This window comes from Leptodactylus fuscus, chromosome 3, assembly GCF_031893055.1.
Source record: "Leptodactylus fuscus isolate aLepFus1 chromosome 3, aLepFus1.hap2, whole genome shotgun sequence".
Lineage (NCBI taxonomy): Eukaryota > Metazoa > Chordata > Amphibia > Anura > Leptodactylidae > Leptodactylus > Leptodactylus fuscus.
In genome coordinates this window covers 216,464,217-216,491,949 of record NC_134267.1, presented here as the reverse complement: position 1 = coordinate 216,491,949, position 27,733 = coordinate 216,464,217, and the positions used below count along the sequence as shown (strand labels likewise).

At 44.2% G+C, this 27,733-nt stretch overlaps 1 protein-coding gene across 2 annotated transcripts in view; it reads left to right on the top strand.

Moving 5' to 3' along the window:
* Window positions 1–16,456, top strand: part of CYRIA (CYFIP related Rac1 interactor A) — a 67,648-nt gene extending 51,192 nt beyond the window's left edge. For both annotated transcript variants that reach the window (XM_075269172.1, XM_075269173.1), the window contains exons 4-12: window positions 1,695–1,816; window positions 3,079–3,184; window positions 3,819–3,955; window positions 4,034–4,111; window positions 8,306–8,422; window positions 8,511–8,590; window positions 10,342–10,468; window positions 12,646–12,716; window positions 14,675–16,456. In XM_075269172.1, the coding sequence (XP_075125273.1) occupies window positions 1,695–1,816; window positions 3,079–3,184; window positions 3,819–3,955; window positions 4,034–4,111; window positions 8,306–8,422; window positions 8,511–8,590; window positions 10,342–10,468; window positions 12,646–12,716; window positions 14,675–14,738 (902 nt within the window). In that variant the 3' untranslated portion in view covers window positions 14,739–16,456. The remainder of the gene's footprint in view (window positions 1–1,694; window positions 1,817–3,078; window positions 3,185–3,818; window positions 3,956–4,033; window positions 4,112–8,305; window positions 8,423–8,510; window positions 8,591–10,341; window positions 10,469–12,645; window positions 12,717–14,674) is intronic.
* Window positions 16,457–27,733: the final 11,277 nt, after the last annotated feature.

Sequence of the window (27,733 nt, the reverse complement as noted above, 5' to 3'; positions counted from 1 at the left end):
TGATCTATAGGGGTCAGACACCCAGACCCAGCACACATAGGTCATCAGTATCTGATCTGTGGGGTCCGACACCCAGACCCAACACACATAGGTCATCAGTATCTGTTCTATAGGGGTCCGACACTCAGACCCAGCACACACAGGTCATCAGTATCTGATCTATAGGGGTCCAACACCCAGACCCAGCACACATAGGTCATCAGTATCTGATCTGTGGGGTCCGACACCCAGACCCAGCACACATAGGTCATCAGTATCTGATCTATAGGGGTCAGACACCCAGACCCAGCACACATAGGTCATCAGTATCTGATCTATAGGGGTCAGACACCCAGACCCAGCACACATAGGTCATCAGTATCTGATCTATAGGAGTCCGACACTCAGACCCAGCACACATAGGTCATCAGTATCTGATCTGTGGGGTCCGACACCCAGACCCAGCACACATAGGTCATCAGTATCTGATCTGTGGGGTCCGACACTCAGACCCAGTACACATAGGTCATCAGTATCTGATCTATAGGGGTCCGACACCCAGACCCAGCACACATAGGTCATCAGTATCTGATCTATAGGAGTCCGAGACTCAGACCCAGTACACATAGGTCATCAGTATCTGATCTATAGGGGTCAGACACCCAGACCCAGCACACATAGGCCATCAGTATCTGATCTGTGGGGTCCGACACCCAGACCCAACACACATAGGTCATCAGTATCTGATCTATAGGGGTCAGACACCCAGACCCAGCACAAATAGGTCATCAGTATCTGATCTATAGGGGTCAGACACCCAGACCCAACACACATAGGTCATCAGTATCTGATCTATAGGGGTCCGACACTCAGACCCAGCACACATAGGTCATCAGTATCTGATCTATAGGGGTCCGACACTCAGACCCAGCACACATAGGTCATCAGTATCTGATCTATAGGGATCCGACACCCAGACCCAGCACACATAGGTCATCAGTATCTATTCTATAGGGGTCAGACACCCAGACCCAGCACAAATAGGTCATCAGTATCTGATCTATAGGGGTCCTTCACCCAGACCCAGCACACATAGGTCATCAGTATCTGATCTATAGGGATCCGACACCCAGACCCAGCACACATAGGTCATCAGTATCTAATCTGTGGGGTCCGACACTCAGACCCAGCACACATAGGTCATCATTATCTGATCTATAGGGATCCGACACTCAGACCCAGCACACATAGGTCATTATGAAACAAGTAGAGCAGAAAACCTCTTTAAAGTCCCAGAAAATCTCTTTCTATGATGTGACCTCTGGGACGCCTACCAGGCCTAATAATTGGGGTACCTTGCACCCCCAATTTGAATGGTGTGTCACTCACTCAGACTAGAGATATCTGATCACTGGATTTCGGCTATTTCTGGCTGTCCCATAGAAATAAAAGGTTTGGCATTACACGCTCTTAGGGTCCCTGCATTAGGGGAATAAGTTGCATTTGTAGGAAATCCTCCCAGAGATAATTCCATTCGGATTGACCCAAGTCCCTGTGATAGACCATTTAATAATGTGTTACATTTGCAGTATTTCCCATCAGTTCATCCACCTTCACTACTTACAATCTTACACATGTTTTAAAGGAATTTTCCAGTTTGACATGTTCACGTGTCCTTGCAATGGTATTGATATGTTCTTGTGTTTCTCTTCTAGATGCTCAGCCGACCGATTGTGAGAGGGAAGTGTGGAACCAAGTCAACGCCGTCCTGCAGGAATCTGAGAGCATCCTTTCAGATCTGCAAGCGTACAAAGGAGCCGGACAAGAGATACGAGATGTACGGCCTAGTCTAATGTTCTAGAAAGTCAGGTGTATTACCGCCACACGACACTATACTGATATATGTGGTTCTGTGGCCCATTCGTTTACTGCTGTTTGGTGAGACTTCTGACGTGTCAGAAATCTTTATTTATGAGGATTCAGGTGTCGAGACCCCACCAGTCACAAGACGGGCTCATATAAGCATTGGGCCTGGTTGGCTGTGATCATCTCTGCTCAGGTAGATTGGGTTATGGGTGTACACACTTGTAGAAGTCTACGAGACCATCTTCAGTCTACCCATGGAGAGCCAGGCAGAGGCGGTCACAGCTAGAGGTGCAGGGTTTGGCTTAAACAGTACACAGGGCGCCTTGTTTTATTCACCCACCTACCCACTAGTGACTGATGGGGCTACCATATATGTGACGGCCGATGGTGTCTGCTGGGAGGGTTGTGCTCACCGTGTGACTATTGTGGCCTGAGACTCCATTGTTTTGGGTTTTTTTTTCTTTTTGTACATACAGTTTTGAAAGCCACATCTTCCCCCCTTTGTCGCACCAATAATCATTGAATCTTTAGTTCGGTGGTACATAGTTACATAGGGCTTTATTTGTAGGTCATTTTGGATTTTTGCAAGTTTATCTTTACTATTCAGGAAAAATTTTTGTATACTTCTGTCCATTGTCCTGGTCCTCCAATGCACCTAGCATCACATGCTTTGCAGGGCTGATCCAGGCCTTCTATGACTTGTGTTCTGCGGCCTCCATACCTGTATTTGCAGTACTTATTGAGCACTGTGTACACAAGGATCAGGAATGTAGGGATGGTATTAAGCCGCCCCTGTCTTCTCTTTGGGGTGTCTGGATCTTGCTGATACCTAGAGATGAGCGAGTACTATTGGAATAACACGCACCCATAGCAATGAATGTAAGCGGCTGGCACGCAGACGGGGCCGACGTCCTGCCGCTTAACCCCCTGCGTGTCGGCTGCGTCCATTCATTCCTATGGGTGCGTGCTGTTCGAAATAGCACTCGCTCATCTCTACTGATAACCAGTTTCCTGCTCCTGCAGCTCCAAACTCTGCAGAGACATACGGCTATCTAGTATCCATGTGATTTGCCAACCCCATGATGTATATAGTCAATGGGCTGCCGGCCTGGGGTTAGTAAGTGCTATAAACCAAACAGCGCAATATAGAAAGGGATCAGCTTGTTGTCAAGGGATTGTCCAAAGCAGCGAACCTGATCCAGTGTTTACTCTCTTGTATTCTGTACATTTTAGGCTATACAAAATCCTAATGACATCCAACTTCAGGAAAAAGCCTGGAATGCCGTGTGCCCGCTTGTCGTGCGGTTGAAACGGTTTTATGAATTTTCTCTAAGACTTGGTAAGTCCCCCCAATATACGTATAGTCCTCTATAGTAGTCCCTGGCATAGACTCCTGCGCTGACAGAATAATGTATTCACGTTTCCCGAGTACTGAGGTCTTACTACCTTTCTATAAAATAAACAGGTTTTATACAATTTACGGTTTTTTTGCCAAATTTGACACTTCAGCTATTCCATTACGTTGTGAAAAGTTGAATCGCACCCAGACACGTTTTATGAGATTCTGTTCTTCCCTATATATAGCTGTGACTCTTCTCGCCACACGGTGGCGCCCTGATTGTGGTTCACACCCAAACTGCAGATCTGTTGTGCCTGCTGTAAGCATCCATACTTTTTGGATTACCATGTTGGTACAAGAGAGACCCCCAATTTTCAACAGGTCAGCTGCTACAGGCGCGAGAACTGGCTATAAAGTACAAAGGGACATTTTTGGCTTTTTTTAAACAATTTCCACAGAAAAGATTATTCTTGCGTGGATACACTTCATAAAATAAATACCTATATATGTTAAGCCACACCCCCATCTTGCAAGCCACACCCCTCACCAGAATAATCCAATAAGTGTCTACAAGACAAGTTCTACTGTTTGTTCTTTTGCATTCGTGTCAATTTCAATCTTTTTATTCCGACAGAAAAAGCTTTGCAAAGTTTACTGGAGTCTCTAACCTGCCCCCCTTACACCCCTACACAACATCTGGAGAGGGAGCAGGCCCTGGCGAAAGAGTTTGCTGAAATTCTGCACTTTACACTTCGCTTTGATGAACTGAAGGTAAGAGTGATGTGACTAGACACACAAGATGGCGGAGGGAGGATGTAACATTACATGACGGAGTGTCTTCTGTTTTAGATGAGGAATCCGGCAATCCAGAATGACTTCAGCTACTACAGGCGGACGATAAGTCGCAACAGAATAAATAACATGCATGTGAGTATGTATGATAGATAGATAGATAGACACATAGATAGATATGAGAGAGACTGTATGGACTTCTGATAAAGCTATGTTGTCCATAGTCTTATTTATTAAGACTGATTTGTCAGGACTGGCATTTTCCACATCAGTCTCGATAATCCTTGTCACTCCAGAATTGGTCCCTTATTTATAATGAGTAAGACCAAAGGGTTAATCCTCCTACCAACTTAAACTAATAAAAACCAAAAGTGGAAAGTCCTATACCCACAGACAGAAGAGGTAAGTATATATATAAAAACCCCACTAGTTCCAAGGGGGAGCGGGGACTATATGAAATGGCTCTTCAAATTATTTACCAATGAAACTTGACTTACCGTATTTTTCAGACTAAGGGTGCATGCACACTACGTAACGCCGGGCGTGTATGAGAGCCGTACACGCCGGCGTTACAGCAGGGCTGCCGAACACTTCCCATTCACTTCAATGGGAGCGCTCGTAAACGCCGCTGTTACGAGTGCTCCCATTGAAGTGAATGGGAAGTGTTCGGCAGTCTGCCGTAATGCCGGCGTGTACGGCTCTCATACACGCCCGGCGTTACGTAGTCTGCATACACCCTAAGACGCACTGAGGTTTTAGAAGAGGAAAATAGGAAAAAAAATTTAGAAGCAAAAAATTTGTAAAATAACAATAATATACCGTATTTTTCGGACTATAAGACGCACCTAGGTTTTAGAGGAGGAAAATAGGGAAAAAAAATTTTGAAGCAAAAACTGGTAAAATATTTAATATATGGGAGTTGTAGTTTTGCAACAGCTGCAAGGCCACATTGACAGGTGACCCTGCAGCTGTACGGGGATGTATAGGGCGTTTTTTTGCGGGGCCAGACGTACTTTTTAGTTATACCATTTTGGGGGATATCTATTGCTTAGATCACCTTGTATTGAAAAAAAAACAGGAGGTGATTTAGAACTTTTATTTATTTCATATTTTTAAAGCTTTTTTTTTTTTTTACTATTTTATTCCCCCCCGGGGGCTTGAACCTGCGGTCACTTGATCGCAGGTCCCATAGACGGCAATACAACTGTATTGCCGTCTATGGGACATTCTGTCTATTAGTATTACGGCTGGTCATAGAGACCAGCCGCAATACTAATACAGCAGTGACAGGCCTGGGAGTCTCATTAGGATCCCGGCTGTCACCTGAACAGGTCGGCTCCTGGGATATCGCCGCGCAGGAGCCGGCCTGCAACGTCACAGGTACGGGGCCGGTGGGGACCGGCCCCGGGGGAGAAGGGGCCACGGATACTGACCCGGCATCCGCTGTACTAGAGAGGCGGATGCCGGGGAGGGATAGACGCCGGGGCCTGAGACATCGCTGCCCTGCCCTGCATGAAGCCAGCGGCGGGGGGACGGAGGAGCGGAATAGCAGCATCACTCCTCCCGCTGCTGGCTTCATGCAGGGCAGAGGAACGCAGCGATGTCTCAGGCCCCGGCACCTGTAATGGCGTCTATCACTTGCCGGCTTCCGCCTCTCTATTACAGCGGATGCCAGGCGCCACCTTCAGACTATAAGACACACCCTTCTTTTCCCCCAAAATTTTGGGGAAAAAAGTGCGTCTTATAGTCCGAAAAATACGGTAATATTTCACCAATGTAAATAGAACCGGGGATACACAGGGACACCTAATGTGTATGTGTTTCACAGTAATGTTTTTGTTTCATATGTATTCTAGGGATATGGGGGTGATTTGAACATATATATATATATATATATATATATATATATATATATATATATATATATATATATATATAATTTTTTTTTTCTTTCCTTTATATTTTATTTGCCCCCTCCTGGGGGGTTTGAACTTGCAAGTTGATTGCAAGTCCCATAGACTGCAATACAACTGTATTCCTGTCTATGGGAGATGCTCTATATGCTGGACATAGACCAGCCGTAATACTAGTAATAAACCTATGACAAGCCAGGGGAGCCTTCATAAGGCTCCCGCGTGGCATAGAAACAGGTCGGCTCCTGCAATCTCGCCCTGCGGGAGATGGCCTGCAGCTGTACAGGTACCAGGAGCGGTTTCTTAAAGAGGACCTTTCACCACTTTGCAACCTGTGCAGCTTTCTGCCCCATGTTATAGATGCAGCTGCATAGACTGTAGTGCACTTTGAATTACCTCCCTAGCCCCCCTCGTTTTGGAGCTGTGAGCCCCGTAAATTTTGGCGCCCTGTATGGTAATTAAGGCTTTAGTGTCAGAAGGGCGTTTCTGACGATAAAAAGAAAAGCTACGTCAGTCTGACACTGTCCAATTAGCAGTGGACAGTGTCGGAGCTGCTTCTCCTGCCTAATCTCGTGAGTTCTCGTGAGATCAGGCAAACGTCTCTTCACAGGGCTGCACAGAAGACCCGGAGAAGCGATCCAGGCTGAGCACTGAAGTGGATGAAGGAGAACTTCAGTGACATCTTCACAGGTAAGTGAAGAAACCCCTAAGCAATGAGCATAACTGCCCTGTACACCCTGTGGTCCTAGGTCTAGCCCCTATACAATGAGCATTAACCTCTATAGCCCCCTAGCAATGAGCATTAACCCCTATAGCCCCCTAGGCAATGAGCATTAACCCCTAGGGGGCTATAGGGGTTAATGCTCATTGCTAGGGGGCTATAGGGGTTAATGCTCATTGCTAGGGGGCTATAGGGGATAATGCTCATTGCTAGGGGGCTATAGGGGTTAATGCTCATTGCTAGGGGGCTATAGGGGTTAATGCTCATTGCTAGGGGGCTATAGGGGTTAATGCTCATTGCTAGGGGGCTATAGGGGATAATGCTCATTGCTAGGGGGCTATAGGGGTTAATGCTCATTGCTAGGGGGCTATAGGGGATAATGCTCATTGCTAGGGGGCTATAGGGGATAATGCTCATTGCTAGGGGGCTATAGGGGTTAATGCTCATTGCCTAGGGGACTATAGGGGTTAATGCTCATTGCCTAGGGGACTATAGGGGTTAATGCTCACTGCCTAGGGGGCTATAGGGGTTAATGCTCATTGCCTAGGGGACTATAGGGGTTAATGCTCGTTGTATAGGGGCTAGACCTAGGACCACAGGGTGTACAGGGCAGTTATGCTCATTGCTTAGGGGTTTCTTCACTTACCTGTGAAGATGTCACTGAAGTTCTCCTTCATCCACTTCAGTGCTCAGCCTGGATCGCTTCTCCGGGTCTTCTGTGCAGCCCTGTGAAGAGACGTTTGCCTGATCTCACGAGAACTCACGAGATTAGGCAGGAGAAGCAGCTCCGACACTGTCCACTGCTAATTGGACAGTGTCAGACTGACGTAGCTTTTCTTTTTATCGTCAGAAACGCCCTTCTGACACTAAAGCCTTAATTACCATACAGGGCGCCAAAATTTACGGGGCTCACAGCTCCAAAACGAGGGGGGCTAGGGAGGTAATTCAAAGTGCACTACAGTCTATGCAGCTGCATCTATAACATGGGGCAGAAAGCTGCACAGGTTGCAAAGTGGTGAAAGGTCCTCTTTAACTTTCTACGGGAAGGTGGGGGAGGGTTAACTCCAGGGGTTAACGCTCTTAAGACTTGTGGCCGCTCTTGCAGAGTGAGTGACATGGCTATCGGGTCTCCTGTACAACGGAGACCAGGTAGCTATGGCAACCGCTCTGCAGGAGCGGCCGCCATCTTTAAGACCCAACATCTACCGTATTGAAACGGCAGATGTCAGGAAGGGGCTGGAGTGTAGGAGCAGCATAAACAAGTACAGGCGCTACAGGCTTTCTTCTGCCTGTGTCGGCTGTAGCCTTTCTCTGCTGTTATGGAACCTCCTTTTGCTTCACACAGACGGGACATTCGGACTATAAGACGCACCCTCTTTTTCCTACCATATTTGGAGGAAAAAAAGTGCGTCTTATAGTCCGAAAAATACAGTACACCTCTGATGAAAAGTTATTTCAATTAACTTAGAAAGGTGTTAGGTGTCTTTCTCTCCGAGGTCTTTACTATGTAGCTAGGGATCATCTGTAAATGTGTATCGGATCCTTAGTATAGACCATGAGAGTTTAGTGTTAGTATTTCCACTAGCCACTGGTTACCCTCATTAGGATCAGTAGCATTGAGGGTAGTTTGGTGCTGTTTTTGGATCGTGTCTATTGCCTTTTCAATGACATTTAGGTGATTTCTTCTCCTTACAGTTAGATATCGAAAATGAAGTCAACAATGAAATGGCGAACAGGATGTCCTTGTTCTACGCTGAAGCCACGCCAATGCTGAAAACTCTTAGCAACGCCACCACCAGTTTTGTGTCTGACGTGAGTGTCTGGATTGTGCACCATTTTCTATATTCTGTCTGAATGTGATTTTCATTGATTTTTTTTTTTTCTCCCCTCACATTCACAGAACAAAACTTTGCCCATTGAAAACACAACAGATTGTTTGAGCACAATGGCCAGCGTGTGCAAAGTCATGCTTGAAACACCGTAAGTCTCTTATCTAGTGTACAAAACATACCAAACACTCCCACTTCTCATATACCTTTAAGGATATTTTTAGCTTAAAGGGGTTGCGCCTTTAATGACTCTCTATCCCCAAGATGGGGAGTTGGGGTCTGTTTGCTGGAGGACTGGCCCAAAAAGTTCAAGTGCTCGCTCCATCACTCCATTCACTTTTGTGGGGCTACCAGAGCCCACCTACCCTACAGAGGGACCCCCAGCAATCCGTAGGGTATACGCACCCGACAGCGCAGGAGTGAGAGGCAGCTGTATTATTGTCAGATACAGAACTATGAAGAGGAGGAGAGGGAACATGGCTGACTCAGATTATTTCTTTATATTCATTATTGCTCACAAACAGGAGAAGATGAGGGAAGGGTTTTCCTTTTTGCACATTTTCCAGTTTTTGAGAGAGCCTAAGAATCGGTTCGTTCACTCTTATATAATGTCTGTTGCTCTCATCCCTCACAGGATGAGAGTAAGAGACATATGAAATGACAGATACCATCAGAGCCCCTCAGTGTCTGTTACTTTGTCCTATGACAGATGACAGCAACAGACTCTAATAACAGTAGTGTGAAATTAACCTAAGACTTTGTTTGTACTGACATATTAGTGCGCCATGTAAGAGACAGAATGGACGAACCAGATTTGACTCACGTATTCCAAATTGTTCAGCTTTTAGCAAAACTGAACAATTGGTGATTCGTTTCAGATGAACAAAATGGCTATCGTATGATACTTTTGGGTCTGTTCAGTCTGACCCCAGATTATAAAAGGTGGAGTAGCAGAGGAGGTTTAAACCAGAGGTTCCCAAATTTTTTGTTCTCGTAGACCACTTTCAAAATTTTACTGGTTACGGTGGACCCCCTGCTGCTACATTTCTACCATATTCCCAAAACTTGTCAAAAAATGTGAAGATTAGATCTAACGATGTAAATTTGCGTCGCAGCTGAGACCCCTGGGGACACCTGGACCACTTTGGGAATCACTGGTTTAAACAAACAAAAAATAACCTAATACTCTCCTTCCGTTACCTCCTTGCTGTGGTTGGCCCTCTCCTGTGATGTCATGTGCTCGGGCCACCACTGAGACCAATAATGAGGGAAGGTTTAAGTAAGAGTGTTTTACACTAGGTTTTATAGATAGGTTCCTAGGAGCCCTGACAATGTTCTACACTATGTTTTATAGATAGGTTCCTAGAAGGCCTGACAGTGTTCTACACTATGTTTTATAGATAGGTTCCTAGGAGCCCTGACAGTGTTCTACACTATGTTTTATAGATAGGTTCCTAGGAGCCCTGACAGTGTTCTACACTATGTTTTATAGATAGGTTCCTAGGAGCCCTGACAGTATTCTACACTGTTTTATATATAGGTTCCTAGGAGCCCTGACAGTGTTCTACACTATGTTTTATAGATGGGTTCCTAGGAGCCCTAAGAGTATTTTATACTTCGTTTAAAGCCAATTTATGGTGTGGCTCGTGCTGAACTACTTCAACCTGAAATAAGTTCCTGAGCCTGAAAACAAAATGAGTTTTTTCAGATATTTGCTCATCTCTGGTAGGAGCCAAAGTCTAAATAGTCTATATCAAAACACTTAGGAAATTGCCTCCACTTTACTAGACATTGGACCACTGGGTTTAACTACAGTAAGCGGCCAGTTGTTGGCTTGTAGTGTAGGTAAAAGTCTGAAAACTCCGCCATATTGATATATTTTCTTTTTTATTTTCTTCCCAGTGAATACAGGAGCCGGTTCACCAGTGAAGACACGCTCATGTTCTGTATGAGAGTAATGGTCGGTGTTATAATTCTCTATGATCATGTACATCCAGTAGGAGCGTTCTGCAAGACATCCAAGATTGATGTAAGCTGTCAGATGTCGCTGTTTTCCCTCGTGTAGGGTTGAGTAGGTTGCTGACACATCACACGGCTGCCTGTCAGTTGTCTGTCACTTTGATGTGACATCCATTACATAGCTCCCCCTCCTCCACAGTAGTGTGAAGAGAAGCCATGTCATGATGCACAGCAGCTCCAGGTGAAACACTGCTTTATGTGGATTCCTGTATACAGAAAAACGTCATTTATAATGCATGGACCTGGAAATGGCTCATTATAGTGTTTATGAAGTCATGCAAAAGAACATTTCCGGAAGGATCATTCATCCCTTACCCAATGACTGTAAGGGCCCATGCACACGACAAAGTGGCCATCTGAGTATGGGGTCGGGTTTATCCCTGAATGTAGTCAGATGTCATCCAAGTACATACCATGATGCTTTCTCCACTATGGGGCCTCTGGATCCATTCTACATGTCTGATTGTAGAGCAGGTCATATTTTGCTCTTTGTTAATGGATTAGATGTGGATACAGAAGCCCCATAGACATGAATGCCTCACAGAATAAATTTGGATGTTGCTCAGTGTATCATCCGACTGCATGTCATGATAAATTTGGGCAGCTCTGCTGATGGGGACATAAACACACACAAAAAATTACTTACGTCTGGCCAGCGGCATCAGCTCCAGTCTTCGGATGTCACCAGTGATGTCCCATTTTTGCTAGGGGGCCAAAGCAACCAATCACAGGCCTTAGCGGTGATCTCTACACAAATGGCTCATGACTGCTGCAAAGTGCTAACTGTGAAGTGGTGACTGCTGAATTCTGTCATTGGCTACATTGGTCATCTGGTGTAGTCCGGGGACCTTTATGTTTATGGACCCCTCAGTAGTGCTAAATAATAATAATTATTACTAGGATTATTATCATTATTATTATTACCAAAATTATAATCCCAATTATCATAATAATAAAATAACTAATAAAAAAGGGAGTTGACCAACCTCTTTAAAGGGATCCTATCATTAAAACTCCATTTTTTTTTTGCCCCTAACACGTTGGAATAGCCTTAAGAAAGGCTATTCTTCTCCTACCTTTTAGATGTCTTCTCGGCGCTGCTGTTCGGTAGAAATCCCGGTTTTCTTCTATATGCAAATGAGTTCTTTCACAGCACTGGGGGTGGGCCCTACGCTCAAACAGCACTGGGGGTGTCCCCAATGCTGCGAGAGAACTCTCCAGCGCCGCCTCCCTCTTCTTCAGGAACGGATCTTCTTCCGACGGTGGCTTCAAACTTCTAGGGCAAAGCAGACTGTGCATGCCCACCGGCCACAAGAAAATGGCCTCTTACACAGTATTGTAAGCGGCCATTCTCTTGTGGCCGGCAGGCATGCGCAGTCTGCTGCCTGAGGCCAAGAAGACACGTGAAGAGGCCGTTCCAGAAGAGGATGGAGGTGGCGATGAAGAGTTCTCTCGCAGCATTGGGGACGCCCTCAGTGCTGCAAGAGAACTCATTTGCATGCCAATGAAAACTGGGATTTATACCGAATGGCGGCCCGGAGAAGACATCTAAAGGTAGGAGAAGAATAGCCTTTCTTAATGCTATTTCTACATGTTAGGGACAAAAAATTGAGTTTTAATGATAGGATCCCTTTAAAGAGGACCTTTCATCAGATCGGGCACATGCAGTTTTATATACTGCTGGAAAGCTGACAGTGCGCTGAATTCAGCACACTGTTGGCTTTCCCGATCTGTGCCCGGTGTAAAGCGCTATTGGTGCCGGTACCGTAGCGCTTTACAGTCAGAAGGGCGTTTCTGACACTTAGCCAGGAACGTCCTTCTGCCTCGCGGCGCCTATCGCTCTGTACTGTGTGAGCGGAGAGGAACGCCCCCCTCCCCTCCTGATAATACTCGTCTATGGACGAGCTGTGTGAGCAGAGGGAGATAGGCGCTGCTGTCCCTGGCTAACTGTCAGAAACGCCCTTCTGACACTAAAGCGCTACGGTCCCGGGATCGATAGCGCTTTACACCGGGCACAGATCGGGAAAGCCGACAGTGTGCTGAATTCAGCGCACTGTCAGCTTTCCAGCAGTATATAAAACTGCATGTGCCCGATCTGATGAAAGGTCCTCTTTAAGTCAGATGAGTTTTCGGCCGTTATACCGTAAAATCTGGATTTGGAGTCTCATTGATCTGTTTTCTCTGCAGATGAAAGGCTGTATAAAGGTTTTGAAAGAGCAACCCCCAGATTCTGTGGAGGGCCTATTAAATGCACTCAGGTATGCTATGTAGCTTTATTATTATTATTTTTATATTGTGTGTGTTTTTGTGTTGTGACCTATATATAATATACAGTGAGCTAGGGTCATATCTGCTCCAGTCTCTACGTTGTCCGAGTCCTCCAGGGATATCCAAACGACAGAGACGGACCCCAGCAGTCTCCATTCTCTATAATGGGGGACATCTGTGCAGGACTTTCTCAGTCTTTGGCAGAGTCTCTGTCACATACAGTCCTATGAAAAAGTTTGGGCACCCCTATTAATCTTAATCATTTTTTTGTTCTAAATATTTTGGTGTTTGCAACAGCCATTTCAGTTTGATATATCTAATAACTGATGGACACAGTAATATTTCAGGATTGAAATGAGGTTTATTATACTAACAGAAAATGTGCAATATGCATTAAACCAAAATTTGACCGGTGCAAAAGTATGGGCACCCTTATCATTTTATTGATTTGAATTCCCCTAACTACTTTTTACTGACTTACTGAAGCACAAAATTGGTTTTGTAACCTCAGTGAGCTTTGAACTTCATAGCCAGATGTATCCAATCATAAGAAAAGGTATTTAAGGTGGCCAATTGCAAGTTGTTCTCCTATTTGAATCTCCTCTGAAGAGTGGCATCATGGGCTACTCAAAACAACTCTCAAATGATCTGAAAACAAAGATTGTTCAACATAGTTGTTCAGGGGAAGGATACAAAAAGTTGGCTCAGAGATTTAACCTGTCAGTTTCCACTGTGAGGAACATAGTAAGGAAATGGAAGACCACAGGGACAGTTCTTGTTAAGCCCAGAAGTGGCAGGCCAAGAAAAATATCAGAAAGGCAGAGAAGAAGAATGGTGAGAACAGTCAAGGACAATCCACAGACCACCTCCAAAGAGCTGCAGCATCATCTTGCTGCAGATGGTGTCACTGTGCATCGGTCAACTATACAGCGCACTTTGCACAAATAGAAGCTGTATGGGAGAGTGATGAGAAAGAAGCCGTTTCTGCACGTACGCCACAAATAGAGTTGCCTGAGGTATGAAAAAGCACATTTGGACAAGACAGCTTCATTTTGGAAACAAAAATTGAGTTGTTTGGTTATAAAAAAAGGCGTTATGCATGGCGTCCAAAAAGAAACAGCATTCCAAGAAAAACACATGCTACCCACTGTAAAATTTGGTGGAGGTTCCATCATGCTTTGGGGCTGTGTGGCCAATGCCGGCATCGGGAATCTTGTTAAAGTTGAGAGTTGCATGGATTCCACTCAGTATCAGCATATTCTTGAGAATAATGTTCAAGAATCAGTGACGAAGTTGAAGTTACGCCGGGGATGGATATTTCAGCAAGACAATGATCCAAAACACCGCTCCAAATCGACTCAGGCATTCATGCAGAGGAACAATTACAATGTTCTGGAATGGCCATCCCAGTCCCCAGACCTGAATATCATTGAACATCTGTGGGATGATTTGAAGCGGGCTGTCCATGCTCGGCGACCATCTAACTTAACTGAACTTGAATTGTTTTGTAAAGAGGAATGGTCCAAAATACCTTCATCCAGGATCCAGGAACTGATTAAAAGCTACAGGAAGCGACTAGAGGCTGTTATCTTTGCAAAAGGAGGATCTACTAAATATTAATGTCACTTTTCTGTTGAGGTGCCCATACTTTTGCACCGGTCAAATTTTGGTTTAATGCATATTGCGCATTTTCTGTTAGTACAATAAACCTCATTTCAATCCTGAAATATTACTGTGTCCATCAGTTATTAGATATATCAAACTGAAATGGCTGTTGCAAACACCAAAATATTTAGAACTAAAAGTGATTAAGATTAATAGGGGTGTCCAAACTTTTTCATAGGACTGTATATGATCTTCGCCTTACCTGTGTAGCTCTGCAGACCGTAGACATCCAGTTAGCTATACGATGCCTGCGAGTTAATATGTCGTCTTCTTTTCACCGCAGGTTTACTACAAAGCACCTGAACGACGAGTCGACTTCAAAACAGATCCGAACGATGCTTCAGTAAAATCCTGCGCTTGAAGAGGATTCTTTTACTGACCTCAGAAGATGTATATGTTTACATAATTTAATACAGATTGATGTTAATACTTATGTGTATTTACATAGCCATTACCTTTTCGTCACTGAATCTTAGACTTATATACTTGTCTCTTGAGCTCTTCGGGGGCCGGTCGGCTCCTCAGCTTGCTGGGCGGCGAAGTCCGTCTTGGCCCCTGAAGGGCGATTAATCTGACTGATTTAGCACAACCTTACATTTACATACACTCTATTATTATTATTATAATAATTATTATTTTTTGGATTTGCAAATTGAACAAATGTATGTTTTTGAGGGTTTTTTTTTTTTCTTTTACCAAAGTGCTTAAACCATACTTTAAAACTGTGTGAATTGGTTGGTTGTATCTGCTGTTGTGTTTTACTTGTCGGTTTGTCCAATGATACAGTTTAGGCACTGTTAATTATTTTTATTATTATTATTATTATGAGGCTTGTTTCATCTCCGATGTCAGGTCTGCGGCCTTAAAGTGCATTACTCCAAAAAAACAGGATAAAATCACCGGTAAATATAGGTAATCGCCATCATCGGGTGTCACTGCCATAGCTAAGCTATATATAGCTCATCAGTCTGTGGCATTGGTGTGTCTGCCGTTGTAACTGGGCTGCTATCCAGCTTTTCTGTGCTCCAGAATGGCTAGAGCTGATACGTTATGCAGTGATACATCCCTTACTCCGCTGTTTGGAGTAGGGTGTATGGCAGCCTAGGAAGTCCTGGTGGCTGATGTTATGGGGCCATATGCACCCTGTATAAGACCATGGTTCTAGGGAAGAACATCTCTGTAATATGACATGCCATGTAATCCAGCCTCCATTTAAAGTATAGCAAGGCCCCATACGCTTTTAGCATCGTACTTGGACAATGTATGTGCCTGAGACCTTTCTAGGGAGATTTGTAGTGTAAAAACCTAATCTAGCTGGCTTGACAACTACATGGGGAGCGATAGTGGTAGCCATATTGGTTGCCACCTAGCTTTCCCGGGAACTGAGTGTTGCATTTTTAATAACTTTAAAGAAGAAAAGAGAAGGTTTATTCTTAGGCTGGCCATATGCATCAGATGACTGTCAGCACTCCCCTCTTTAATACATGCATACTCAACTTGGCCAAGTGTGCATGTGTTTTCTGTAGGCATGCTGAAATCCAACATTTCCTTTGACATCTGCCATTGGGGAACAGTCAAGCCTCCATGCATAAGAGATAATAGGTTGGTCCTACCGGACTCTGCTTTAGGTTTTCTGTAAATGCCTTTGTAACATCTTTAGTTGTACCGACGCCAGAAAAAAATTAGCTAAGCGATGGAAAAGAAAGTAAGTGTGCACTGGGGACATTAGACGTCCACGTTCACCCCCCTGTTGTAGAATAGTGTTGCTTTTTTATGCTCTCCCCGTTTTTTTTTTTTATTCTTTTGTGGCCAGTTTTGACGTAAAGGTTGGCTGGTTGTGGATCAGTGCTGCTAACAGATGTCTGCTTCTATCGTACTCCGTTACAGAGCATGAGTTAACACTCCCTATACAGTATACAGAGTCACAGATCTTATATATTAATGCTCTATCTAGGAAGACCCTTTTATAGTTTTCCTCATGGCTACTCCACTGCAGTACCAAATAAACTGAATTGTAATAGACATCCCTGATTTATAGTTTTCTTTTCATAGCTTGCTGCTAAAACAGGTATAATATTGATATTTATGGACCATGGGCCTCTACACTTATGGACTCTACTGAACAAATATGCCGCAGAACATTGTGTCTGGCTACATGCCTGGCCTGTGGTAAAACGGCACACATGGCGCATGGATGACGTGTGCCGCCCATGCCTCCTCCGGAGTCCTTCATTACATCCAGGCAGCAAAACAGACAGGTATAGGACTTGGCCTGAGTTTTGCACCATTCACGGGCCTATGATAGTACACTGACGTTTGTATGGGGCCATAAAAACTAATGGGTCAGTGTGCTAGCTGTGAAAAACATAGCTAGGACATTGAGAAAGCACATGGTGGTGTACATGGAGGCTGTAACAGTAGCATCACAGTGGATGACATTTAAGCCCATTTCCTACGCTGTGCAAAAAATATGCATCGTACATTGATCTGCAGGCTGGGTTCACAATAATGTTGAAACCCTTTGCTCTCATCCAACATAGGATCAGAGCAACAGACTTAGACCGGGTTCACATAGGGTTTTATGGTCTGGAACCTGAGGCGGAGGCTGAATTCTGTGCACGAATAGCTTTGGTATATTGGTATATAGCATTCCCTGCATTTAGAGAACATGAAAGCCCATCTTTAAATCCTGATGGGGTGACTGATAAAGATTGAACCCCCTAAATCTGTGTCTGTACCCATTCACTCAAATGTAACAAACACGATGGACAGTCCTGTCGTGTGTGCGCGCTGTTCGGACAGCGTGCAGAAAGCTTCTGTCATGTTAAAAAAAAAAAAAAAATAGTGGAAAAAGGTACTTTAGAGGGGGCTCCATCTGCATCAGTCACTCTATTAGCATTTAAGTCCGTTGCTCTGATCCTGTGATGAACCTACCCTTCCTGTTTGTCTGTGGTGCAAGTTTTCATTGTGGATTTCACCCTTTCCAAAGCATAGATTTCCATAGTAGCTATGAACATGAAACGAGACTTTTCCCAGGAGAAGATGAAATTCTCATTTTATTTTGTCTACCCCAGTCGCTGTCAAAGCTGAGCTGAGCATGCGGAGTAGAATTTTGAATGCAGCTCTGTGTGTGACTGGAGCGGAGAAAATTCTGTAAGTAGAGATGAGTAACAGACAGAGATTATATTTAAGAATAAACTAGAAAGTGATGTTAATAGTAGAATTATGGGTAAAACCACTGTAAGACCCGTCTTGAGGACTGGAGTATCCCGATGATAAACAGATCACTGGGTGTCGCAGGGCACATGCCCGACAGCTCCACCTAGCTGCAGTCTTACACTGCCGAAATAGAGAAGTATGATCCCTGGTTCTGGTGATCGGTGCGTTCCAATGAGTAAGTGGTAAATATACATGTAAAGAGCATATTACACTGAGAAACCTCATACCTTAGTTATGTAACATGGTGGTGGCAGCTGAATATGCTTTGGGCAGGTGGTAGACAAATGGTTATTAAAGGGGTTTTCCTGCCAAACTGTAACACTCAGGGGGTGGGGTAAAGTCTAAAAGGGGTCCTCCATTGCAGTGTCCGGTCCCTTGATCTATATCATGCCTGCACTGGTTGAGCTTGGGTGACTACTGCAGCTAATCACTGACCTAAGCTGTCACATTTTGGGAATGGTGACATCTTGGCATCGACGACACCGGTACCCGACATGTGACTGCCGAGGCCAGTGATTAGCTTAAGTGGTCACCTGAGCCCCTTCACTTCTGGCCTGACCAATGGGGCTTATAATAGAAAGGGAGACGTGTTTGGTAAGGGTAGGCGAGTATCCATTCTTTTTATATTTTACCCCCCACCCTTGACTCCTCTTTTACCCCCTTTCCCTTTTGCTATGCTCTGCTGTCTTTGTCAGTCTCCTGCAACCGATTGAGCAAATCAGTAGGAATAGGTGGGGGACTTTTCTCTGTATATGCCTTAATAGGGAGCCAATAGAAGAAAAAGAAAAGATGTTCTTATTGCCAGGTTCTGCAGGGGCGGTACCTGGCAAACCTGTATCTATGTCCCGCCCCCTCAGATCCTGCAATAGGCATTTCAGTGTTTTAGTTTTTACTGGAGTGTTCCTTTTAAAGTAAAATTTTAATACAATCATGTATGGGATCCATATTAAGGAAGGAAGCTTATAATGCCGCCTCCATGTTTGCATAAAGCTGTCATGCGTTCCCAGCGGAGTATTCTAATATCTATTACTGCTTATTTAGGTTTTCAGTTGCCTTTCATTTTTTCCCAGCATGTGTCCGCCCTATGGGATGATAGGAATACGGTTTTTGTGACAGTGGTAACTGCTTTAAAGAAGGTTGATGCCTTGTTCACGCTGCATTTTAGTCGCCCATAGTGACCAATGTAGAAAAAAAAAAAGTGACCCCTAACAGCTACAATACCCTATATTCCGGGTCTATGCCATATTATATTGGTGTCTATGGGTGACTGATTACATAAGAAATACAAATGACCACTTTTGCCATTTTTGTGGTGCTATTTAGCGGCGGTGTGTGAACTGAGCCTTATGTGTATAAACTAAGCATCAACACGAGAGACAAACAGTGATGTCATACTGTCAGTATTACAGAATTTACTCTATTTCCACATTTTTAAAAGAAATTATTGCAAAGAAAATGTTAAGTCCTTAGTAGTGGAGGAAATTGCATTGTGTGGCCTTTTTTTTTCTTTTTGTATAAAAGTTTGTGTGAAATTGAAATAAAAAAAAGGTAAATTGTAAACCAGTTACCGGGCTTACTTGTGTGTCTTTTCTTATGTCATACTAGCTTCTGCCCGCGACTTCGTCTGCGGGTTGTTGTTAGCGATGAGCCGCTTATAATTAGGCAAATGTGGTTGGCGGTGATGCACCTGCGTCCGTGTGTCGGCTCTGCTACATCTGTGCACATGCGCAGCAGCCCCAGCTGTATGTACATCCGTATGGAGAGCAGAGCAAGCTGTGGTACCGCGCTGCCTCAGCTCAGCTACATCGGGCAATATGGAGCACAGGGGTTGTGTTGTCTGAGTGTCCTATCAGCGTCTGTGTCTCTTTCCTTCCTGGGTTTCGATCTTCGAAGCCTCAGGCAGAGACGACTGTGCATGCTCGGGGAACAAGAAAATGGCCGCTTACACCAGCTTACTCTGTAAGCAGCCATTTTCTTGTGGCCTGTGGACATGCGCAGTCGGTTATGCCCAAGGCCTAGTAGATTGAAACCCAGGAAGGAAGGAGACACAAGGAGAGGCCATTCCAGAAGAAGATAGAGGCGTCGCTGGAGAGTTCTCTCGCAGCATTGGGGACGCCCCCAGTGCTGTTTGAGCGCCGGGGACCGCCCCCAGTGCTGAGAGAGAGCTCATTTGCACACAGAAAAAAAAAAACAGGATTTCTACCGAACGGCGGCGCGGAGAAGACATCTAAACGTAGGAGAAAAATAACCTTTCTTAAGGCTATTACTACGTGTTAAAAAAAAGGGAAAAAAAAGGGAAAAAGGGAAAAAAAAAGGGAAAAGGAAAAAAAAAGGGAAAAAAAAGGGAATCCAATGATAGGATTACTATCCTATTGTACATGTGAATAAAATATATCTTATTAAAGAAATCTGATCTTTGTTTCCTTCTCCACTTATTAAAGGGATCCTATCATTGAGAATGAATTTTTTGTCCCTAACACGTTGGAATAGCCTTAAGAAAGGCTATTCGTCTCCTACCTTTAGATGTCTTCTCCACGCTGCCGTCCCATAGAAATACTGGTTTTCACCGGTATGCACATGAGTTCTCTCACATTACTGGGGACGGGCCCCAGCGCTCAAACAGCACTGGGGGCGTCCTTAATGCTGCCAGAGAACTCCAGCGCCGCCTCCATCTTCTTCAACGTCATCTTCCTGTGTCTTCTTCCGGCGAGGGGCGGTGAAACTTGTCGGCCTCGGGCAGAGCCTACTGCGCATGCCCACAGGCCACAAGAATATGGCCAATTATCCCCAGTGCTGTTTGAGAGCTGGGGCCCGCCCCCAGTGCTGTGAGAGAACTCATTTGCATACCAGCGAAAACCGGCATTCTACGGAACGGCAGTGCGGAGAAGACATCTAAAGGTAGGAGATGAATAGACTTTCTTAAGGCTATTCTGACGTGTTTGGGACAAAAAATTCATTCTCAATGATGGGATCCCTTTAAGCTGCTCTTGTCTTGCTTATCCTCACTCAGACTACTTGTTTACATAGAAACTAGAGATGAGCGAACACTGTTCGGATCAACCGTTCCGAACAGCACGCTCCCATAGAAATGAATGGAAGCAGCTGTCACGTACACTTTGCTGGCGGCCGGTCGCTTAACCCCCCGCGTGCCGGCTACGTCCATTCATTTCTATGGGAGCGTGTTGTTCGGAACGGCTGTTCCGAACAGTGTTCGCTCATCTCTAATAGAAACCTATCCATATCCAGAACTCTATGGAGAGGGGAAGAGGAGGAGGCTGTTAATTGATTACCTAATTCTCTGCAATAGTAGAGTCTAATCTTGAAGATATAGAAGTGTCAGAAGAGTTCCCTCACAAAGTAGCCTTGTTTGTTCCAGCATCCCCCTACCCCTCTCCATAGACTAAAATATATAAAGTAACTTGGTTTAATAAATGGAAAAGGAAACATATTTCTTAAATGAGATATATTACAAATTTTCTTATATTCACCTGTACTATTCGATTTTTACTACTGAAGGTTCATCTTAAATATTAAAATTTTTCACGTTATACGAATTTGTGCACCATTTTTTAATAATAGGATTTTCACATTCTCTGCAGGTTGCCCATAGTATCTGTCAGTCAGCTCCAATAAGAGCAGGAATAAAAAGCAGATAATGCACCATCTGTAGTCTGGTGATGGGTAACAAGGAAGCTGCAGAGATGCTAAACCTGACTCCTGCCCCTGATTTCACCTATTAGAACATGACAGGGATTTGCAATGAAGTTTCCAAAATAACTGCTGGAGTCTCTAAACATTGGCGTAAGGAGAGCATGTACCCTATTGTGCACCGTTTAACAGGGTGACCTGAAATTGCCCACAGCCAGCACATAATACCTTGTAATAAATGTACATTGAAACAATATGTCCCTTTACTTCTTACCTACTGGAGGTTTCTAAAATGTGCAAATCTGCTTTTCCTTCCCGTGAAGTGGGTCTCCGGGCAGAACCCCCGTGTGTTGCTTTTAGATTAAAGGATAAAAAAAATGTAGGCTTTACAAAGTAATGAAGAGCGTTTCTGTTCACAGGCATTCCTTCTGTATAATAGATTGCATTTCCGTGGGCAAATGTATAGAACGTGGGTAACCTTATGCACCATGGACAGGAAAGACAAATGTCTCGTGTAAAAATATCCCGTACAGGAGCGCATTTTATAAGGTAGGCTACCTATGATAAGGCTTGTAATGCTTCCCAAATGTTCTCCTCTGGCCTGCTGCCAGCTTGACTGGACTGGGGTTTTATATGTAATTTTTAATTCTAATTCTCAAAAAAAATACTTGACATAATCTTACTGGAATGTTTCCCCCGTCAGTAAAGTTGTATCCAATCTTAAACTGGTCACCAACTTTTCAGAAAACTTAGTCTCATTTCATAGAACATAAGATTCTAGACCAAAATGCAATGTACTTTATTAACAAATGTTGCTGTTTTCTGCCTGAAAAACCTCCCTCAAGTTGCTGCCACTAGGTGGCTCCCTCATTCTTAATTTGCGGTTCACTCCCTGTTACTATGGAAGTCCGTCTTTAGAAACCAACAAGCTCAAGAGGAGAACACGATAAAATGACGATAAAGCCATGGGGGCACCATATTGTGTCATAATCTGTTTTAACTAATTTTTTGTGAAGAAAGTTTTTATTGGTACCGTTTTCTGGAATGTACAGATTTTGATCACTTTTTATTTCTTTTTGAGGGGAGGGGAGCCAAAACATTTTAATATGAATATTGTGCTATTTTTTTTTTTTTACAGCTAATTTTGGATATTTTAGGGGGCATTCACACGATGTAACGCAGCGCTGATTCTTGCATGATAACTCGCGGAAGAATCAGCGCTGCAAAATAGAGTCCCATCGACTTCAATGGGTTCCGTTTAACGCGCGTTCCACATTGAAATCAATGGGAGGCTTTTTAACCCAATGTGTTACACGCGCTAAACGGAACCCATTGAAGTCGATGGGATTCTGTTTTGTAGCGCTGATTGTAACCCGAGTTATCACGCAAGAATCACACTTACAATGATTTTTTTTTTTTTTTTGCTGTTTACATTATTTTTAAATGTACAATTTAAAAATAAATGTTTTTAGTGTTTTTTTTTAATTACTTCACAATAATATATTTCACTTTTTTAAAAAATGTTTATTTTTTTTGGGGGGGGGGTTTGTTTTGTTTTTTAATGTCCTCGCCAACCGGAACCTGGTATCACTTGATCGCCTGTACCATACACTGCTATACTTCTGTTTTGCAGAATATGGTTCATTACTGCCTTTGTGTATTAGGCCAAAGTATCTAGGACACTAGGGAGCAATGTGCTTGCCACCATTAAATTGACCATATCTTAATATATCTTATTACTGATGTACATGACCATGAACCGTAAATCACATGACCATGGTCAGACTTTTATCCACTAGAAGTAACAGAATGAATGACATCAAGCCGAGATCTAGAAAACCGTGAGAAATTGATACAGAAAGTATATTGGAAAATTGTACAACTTTTTATTATACAAACCATAACATTTGTGTCTCAATATTGGTCTGAAAGTGGCCAACCCCTTTAATGCATCTATCTTTATCAGCCAATTTTCCTCCCCCGCCTCCTCCACTCTCAATGAACTGCTAATACTTCTTGAGAGGTATGACGATATTTTCAGGTTCCCCAAAGTATCAGGGTACACCTGTTACCCATAGAGGTCTATGGAGTGGAAGAGGAAGGGGAGCGACTGCAGTAAGAGAGAAGCAGAAATGCTGCTGCCTCTAGTAAGTGTTTTACTTGTTTCTCTCAACTGCTGGATTGACAGCGATGCTGCTAATTGCTGCTGTATAATGACCCACATGCTGCTGCTACATCCGATTGGATATTGAAAATAGGGGAATAGCCTCTGCCCAATTTGGTGCTTGGTTCATTTGGAGTCTACAGAAGGGAAAACTGATGATACACGTTGGACACAAGTCACTTAGTGCTCACATATAATGTAGAGCAGTGGTCCTCAAACTGCGGCCCGTGGGCCACATGTGGCCCGCCAAGCACTTCTGTCTGGCCCCGCTGACAACGCCGGCAGGCGTGCATTTATAATGAAGCTCCTGGGGAGCTCGGGCCAGGCCATGGAGCGCACTTCACTTTACGTATTGGAGGGCACTGCTCCCGATGTCTGTGCGACCTGCTCTGCCTCCGGCCCACTGTTTAAAAAGTTTAAGGACCCTTGATGTAGAGCTTATTCTGAAAAGATAGTTATCCTTCAATGTATAGGCTGTATGCAGTAAGTTCCTGAGCTCCCTCTAGTGGTGGCTGCATGTTTTAAATTTCTTTCCATGTAGTGGATTTAGAGCTCTGTTTTGGGAAAATAAAACTGGACTTCTATAAAGAGTCTTAAGAAATTAAAGTTTCTTTCAGGGGTCGGTGGGGGTTCAATACCCGGGACCACTGTGGATTAGCTGATTGGAAGTTACAGATTCCTCTTCTTAGGCCCTGTCATGTGATGTTCTTTGGTCACATGGCCTGATGACTGCTCAGTCCCATTTGAGTGAATGGGTTGAGCTGCAATACCATGCACAGCCATTATAAAAATGTATGGCACTGTGCATGGCATGTACTTCTATAATGCAGCCTCGTCAAACTGCTGATCGGCCTGGGTCCTGGTGTCAGATCCCTGCAGATCAGTAATTACTAAATCCTGAAAAAAACTGTTTAATCAACCCAGAATATCGGCTCTAAAAACTGGATATTTCAGGTGGAGATTCATTTTAGGGCAACAATCAGCCTAAGGGGTTAAACATTAATAGAAGACACCAGAGGTTGGAGTTTTGCTTTAAATAAGGCCGGGGAGCCCCCGGCTATTAAAGCCTGTTTCAAGCAATAAATAAAATTAAAATCCTATTTTACAACCAGTTTAGTGCTGATTCCATAGGAATGTGGCTGTTCCTTTTGCACAACGGTTGTGATGAAATTTACTAGTTCCTATAAAGTCGCTGGCCTGGTACCCTTCATGCTTTTGTTATAGAGAGTCTGAAATATTTACGAATTGTGAACTCGCCATGTGACAGAGAGAAAGGAAATGGTCATCTTATAAATGTCTCCACCGGCCTGCTTTCAATTCCTTTCCTTTGACGTTAACTCACAACATATGGATCGTGGAAGCCAATACCGGTGTGGTCATAAAACTGCACCCCGTGCTTCTACTTTATGTCCCGTAGAGACAATCCATTACTGCCAACGCCAACGAGATCATCACAAGAGGCCGAAACATTAACATTTTAGCTTTATCTCCTAGTACATTTGGGGACAAGACTTTATATTATCAATATGTCAAGGTTGCAGTTGTGCCTAGTGTTGGACTAAGGTTCCTTGAGTCCACCAGATAAAATTTCCCTGGGGAACTCCATCCATCCACCCCTAGGAAATACATCATAATACTCTTTAAATTTGTGTGCCGCCTCCTGGACATTTAGGGAATTACACCCTGGGCCAATCAGAAGATCGGCTGGAACTCTTGTGGCAACACCTTCATTACACATCCTTGTCTCTTCCAGGACCATTTCCAGGTGCCTAGCAGAAGGAATATTTGGAGTCACCGCACCCATTGTATGTCCTAACATTTTTACAGTGGTGTCATAAATGAGAAACCTGGAATTTTTTTTTAATGTAGATTGTGAGCCCCACATAGAGCTCACAATGTACATTTTTCCCTATCAGTATGTTTTTGGAATATGGGATGGAAATCCATGCAAACACAGGGAGAACATACAAGCTCCTTGCAGATGGTTTTTTGCCCTTGGCGGGATTTGAACATCAGGACTCCAGCGCTGCAAGGCTGCAGTGCTAACCACTGAGCCACCGTGTGGCGCTGAGAAACCTGGATTAATACAGACTGGAATCATATTGTCTGTAGCAGTAAATTTAGGATCTGTTTGGGATCTGACAGTTGGATTCGAGTGAAGAGGCTTCATGGTGCTGAGGAGTGGCCCCTCTGCTGGTGTAATGTTCTGGGGAGCCATTGCATACGGCAGCCGGTCATCCCTAGTAGTGATATGAGGGACAGTAACAGCTCAGTGATATGTACAGGACAGCCTGTGGCCACATGTGTTACCTCTCATGACAAGGATTCCAATTGGTATTTTTCAGCAGGATAACGGTCACCCAAACACAGCAAAGGTCTACCAAACTGCAACATTTCCTTGGCCTGCCCGGGCACCAGCTTTATAGTCAAATGAACCTTTATGGGATCAGATAGAGCGACAGCCGTGGGAACCTAAGAATGTAAAGGATTTACAGGTCTAGCCGCAACACTTTTGGGTTACCATATGGAACCTGTATTCTTCCATGTCCAGCCATATCTCAGGCTAGACAGGGTCCTAGAGCCTCCACCCACTTGTACAGTTTCCCCCAATAAACGTCTCCTTTCTCTTTAATATTACCAACACTTTCATTTATCTTCTACATTCACACTAAGAAAGTTTCATTCCCTTCCAACAACTCCTTATGTTATTTTTTATGTCAAGGAGTAAATGTAATCCCTGTACCTATATGCACCTATTGTAGTCTGTATATCTTCTATTTCCAGAAAGTGAATCCAATGTATCCCCTCCAAGCGGACACTGATCCATCAAGGAATGTTTCCAAATTTATATGAAATATTATTTGTATTAAATATATTAATTTATATTATTCTGAAACCTGCAGAATTGTGAATGCTGCTCTGGAGTATAGTACTGTCAGTACAAGAGAAGTCATGTCATGTATTTTAGTATTTAAAGGGATTCTACCATTAAAACCCTTTTTTCTATGGCTAACACGTCGGAATAGCCTTTAGAAAGGCTATTCGTCTCTTACCTTTAGATGGGATTTCCGCCGCGCCGTTCCTTAGTAATACCGTTTTTTACCGGTATGTAAATTAGTTCTTTGGCAGCGATGGGGGCGGTCCCCAGTGCTGAAAATGCGATGAGGGCGTCCCCACCGCTGCCCAAGAACAGGATCCTGCGCCGCCTCTATCTTCTGCTGGATCCTCCCCTTCTTTCTTCGGCGGCTTCACCTCTGTCGGCTTTGACACTAGTAGAGCCGACTGTGCATGCGCGGCCATAGTTCCGAGGCCGGAATTGAGCGCATGCGCAGTCGGCTCTACTAGTGTCTCAGTGGCAGAGCCAACTGCGCAGGCGTCAGAAGAAAGCCGAAGAAAGAAGGGGTGGATCCAGCAGAAGATAGAGGCGGCGCAGGATCCTGTTCTTGGGCAGCGGTGGGGACGCCCTCATCACATTTTCAGCGCTGGGGCCCACCCCCATCGCTGCCAGAGAAGTAATTTACATACCGGTAAAAACCGGTATTACTAAGGAACGGCGCGACGGAGATCCCATCTAAAGGTGAGAGACGAATAGCCTTTCTAAAGGCTATTCCGAAGTGTTAGCCAAGGAAAAAGATTTTGAATGGTAGAATCCCTTTAAGATAAAATAAGAAAGTCCTTTAATAGTCCCACATTGGAGAAATTTCAGGATGTTACAGCAGCATAGTAATACAGATACAGGATAATAACCAGTAATATATTATGCAAGTAGACACCCATATGCTGAGAAGAGAAGATATACTAGGAGTCCATAGCAGCTAAGGAACAGAAGAAAGAAAGAAGGAAGACTTCAGGATCATTTCGTTTTCTGTGTGGAGTGATCTTCGCTTGGTCTGATGTAGATTATACAGCCTGGTCGTGGTTGGAGGGAAGGATCTCCGATAGCGCTCCTTCTCACACTTGGGGTGAAGTAGTCGGTCACTGACAGTACTGCCAAGTGCCATCAAGGTCCCATACATGGGGTGGGAGTTGTTCTCCCGCATGGATCTCACCACGGACAGTATCTTTCTGTCACCCAAAGCCTGTACTGGGTCCAGGGGGCTCCCCAGAACAGAGCTGGCTCTTCTGATCAGCCTGTCAAATCTATTTCTGTTATTTGTGAACCTTAGACCTTAGTGACAAGTGACTGGCTCTAAAGTCATCTCACCAAATCGGGTTGTCCTCCGCTGGAGCTTTGAGGTACTCCATTGTATCAAAGCTTGGCCCCCTTCGGGATCACCTGATTCTATGATAGGGCCAGTTGAACAGTCACGT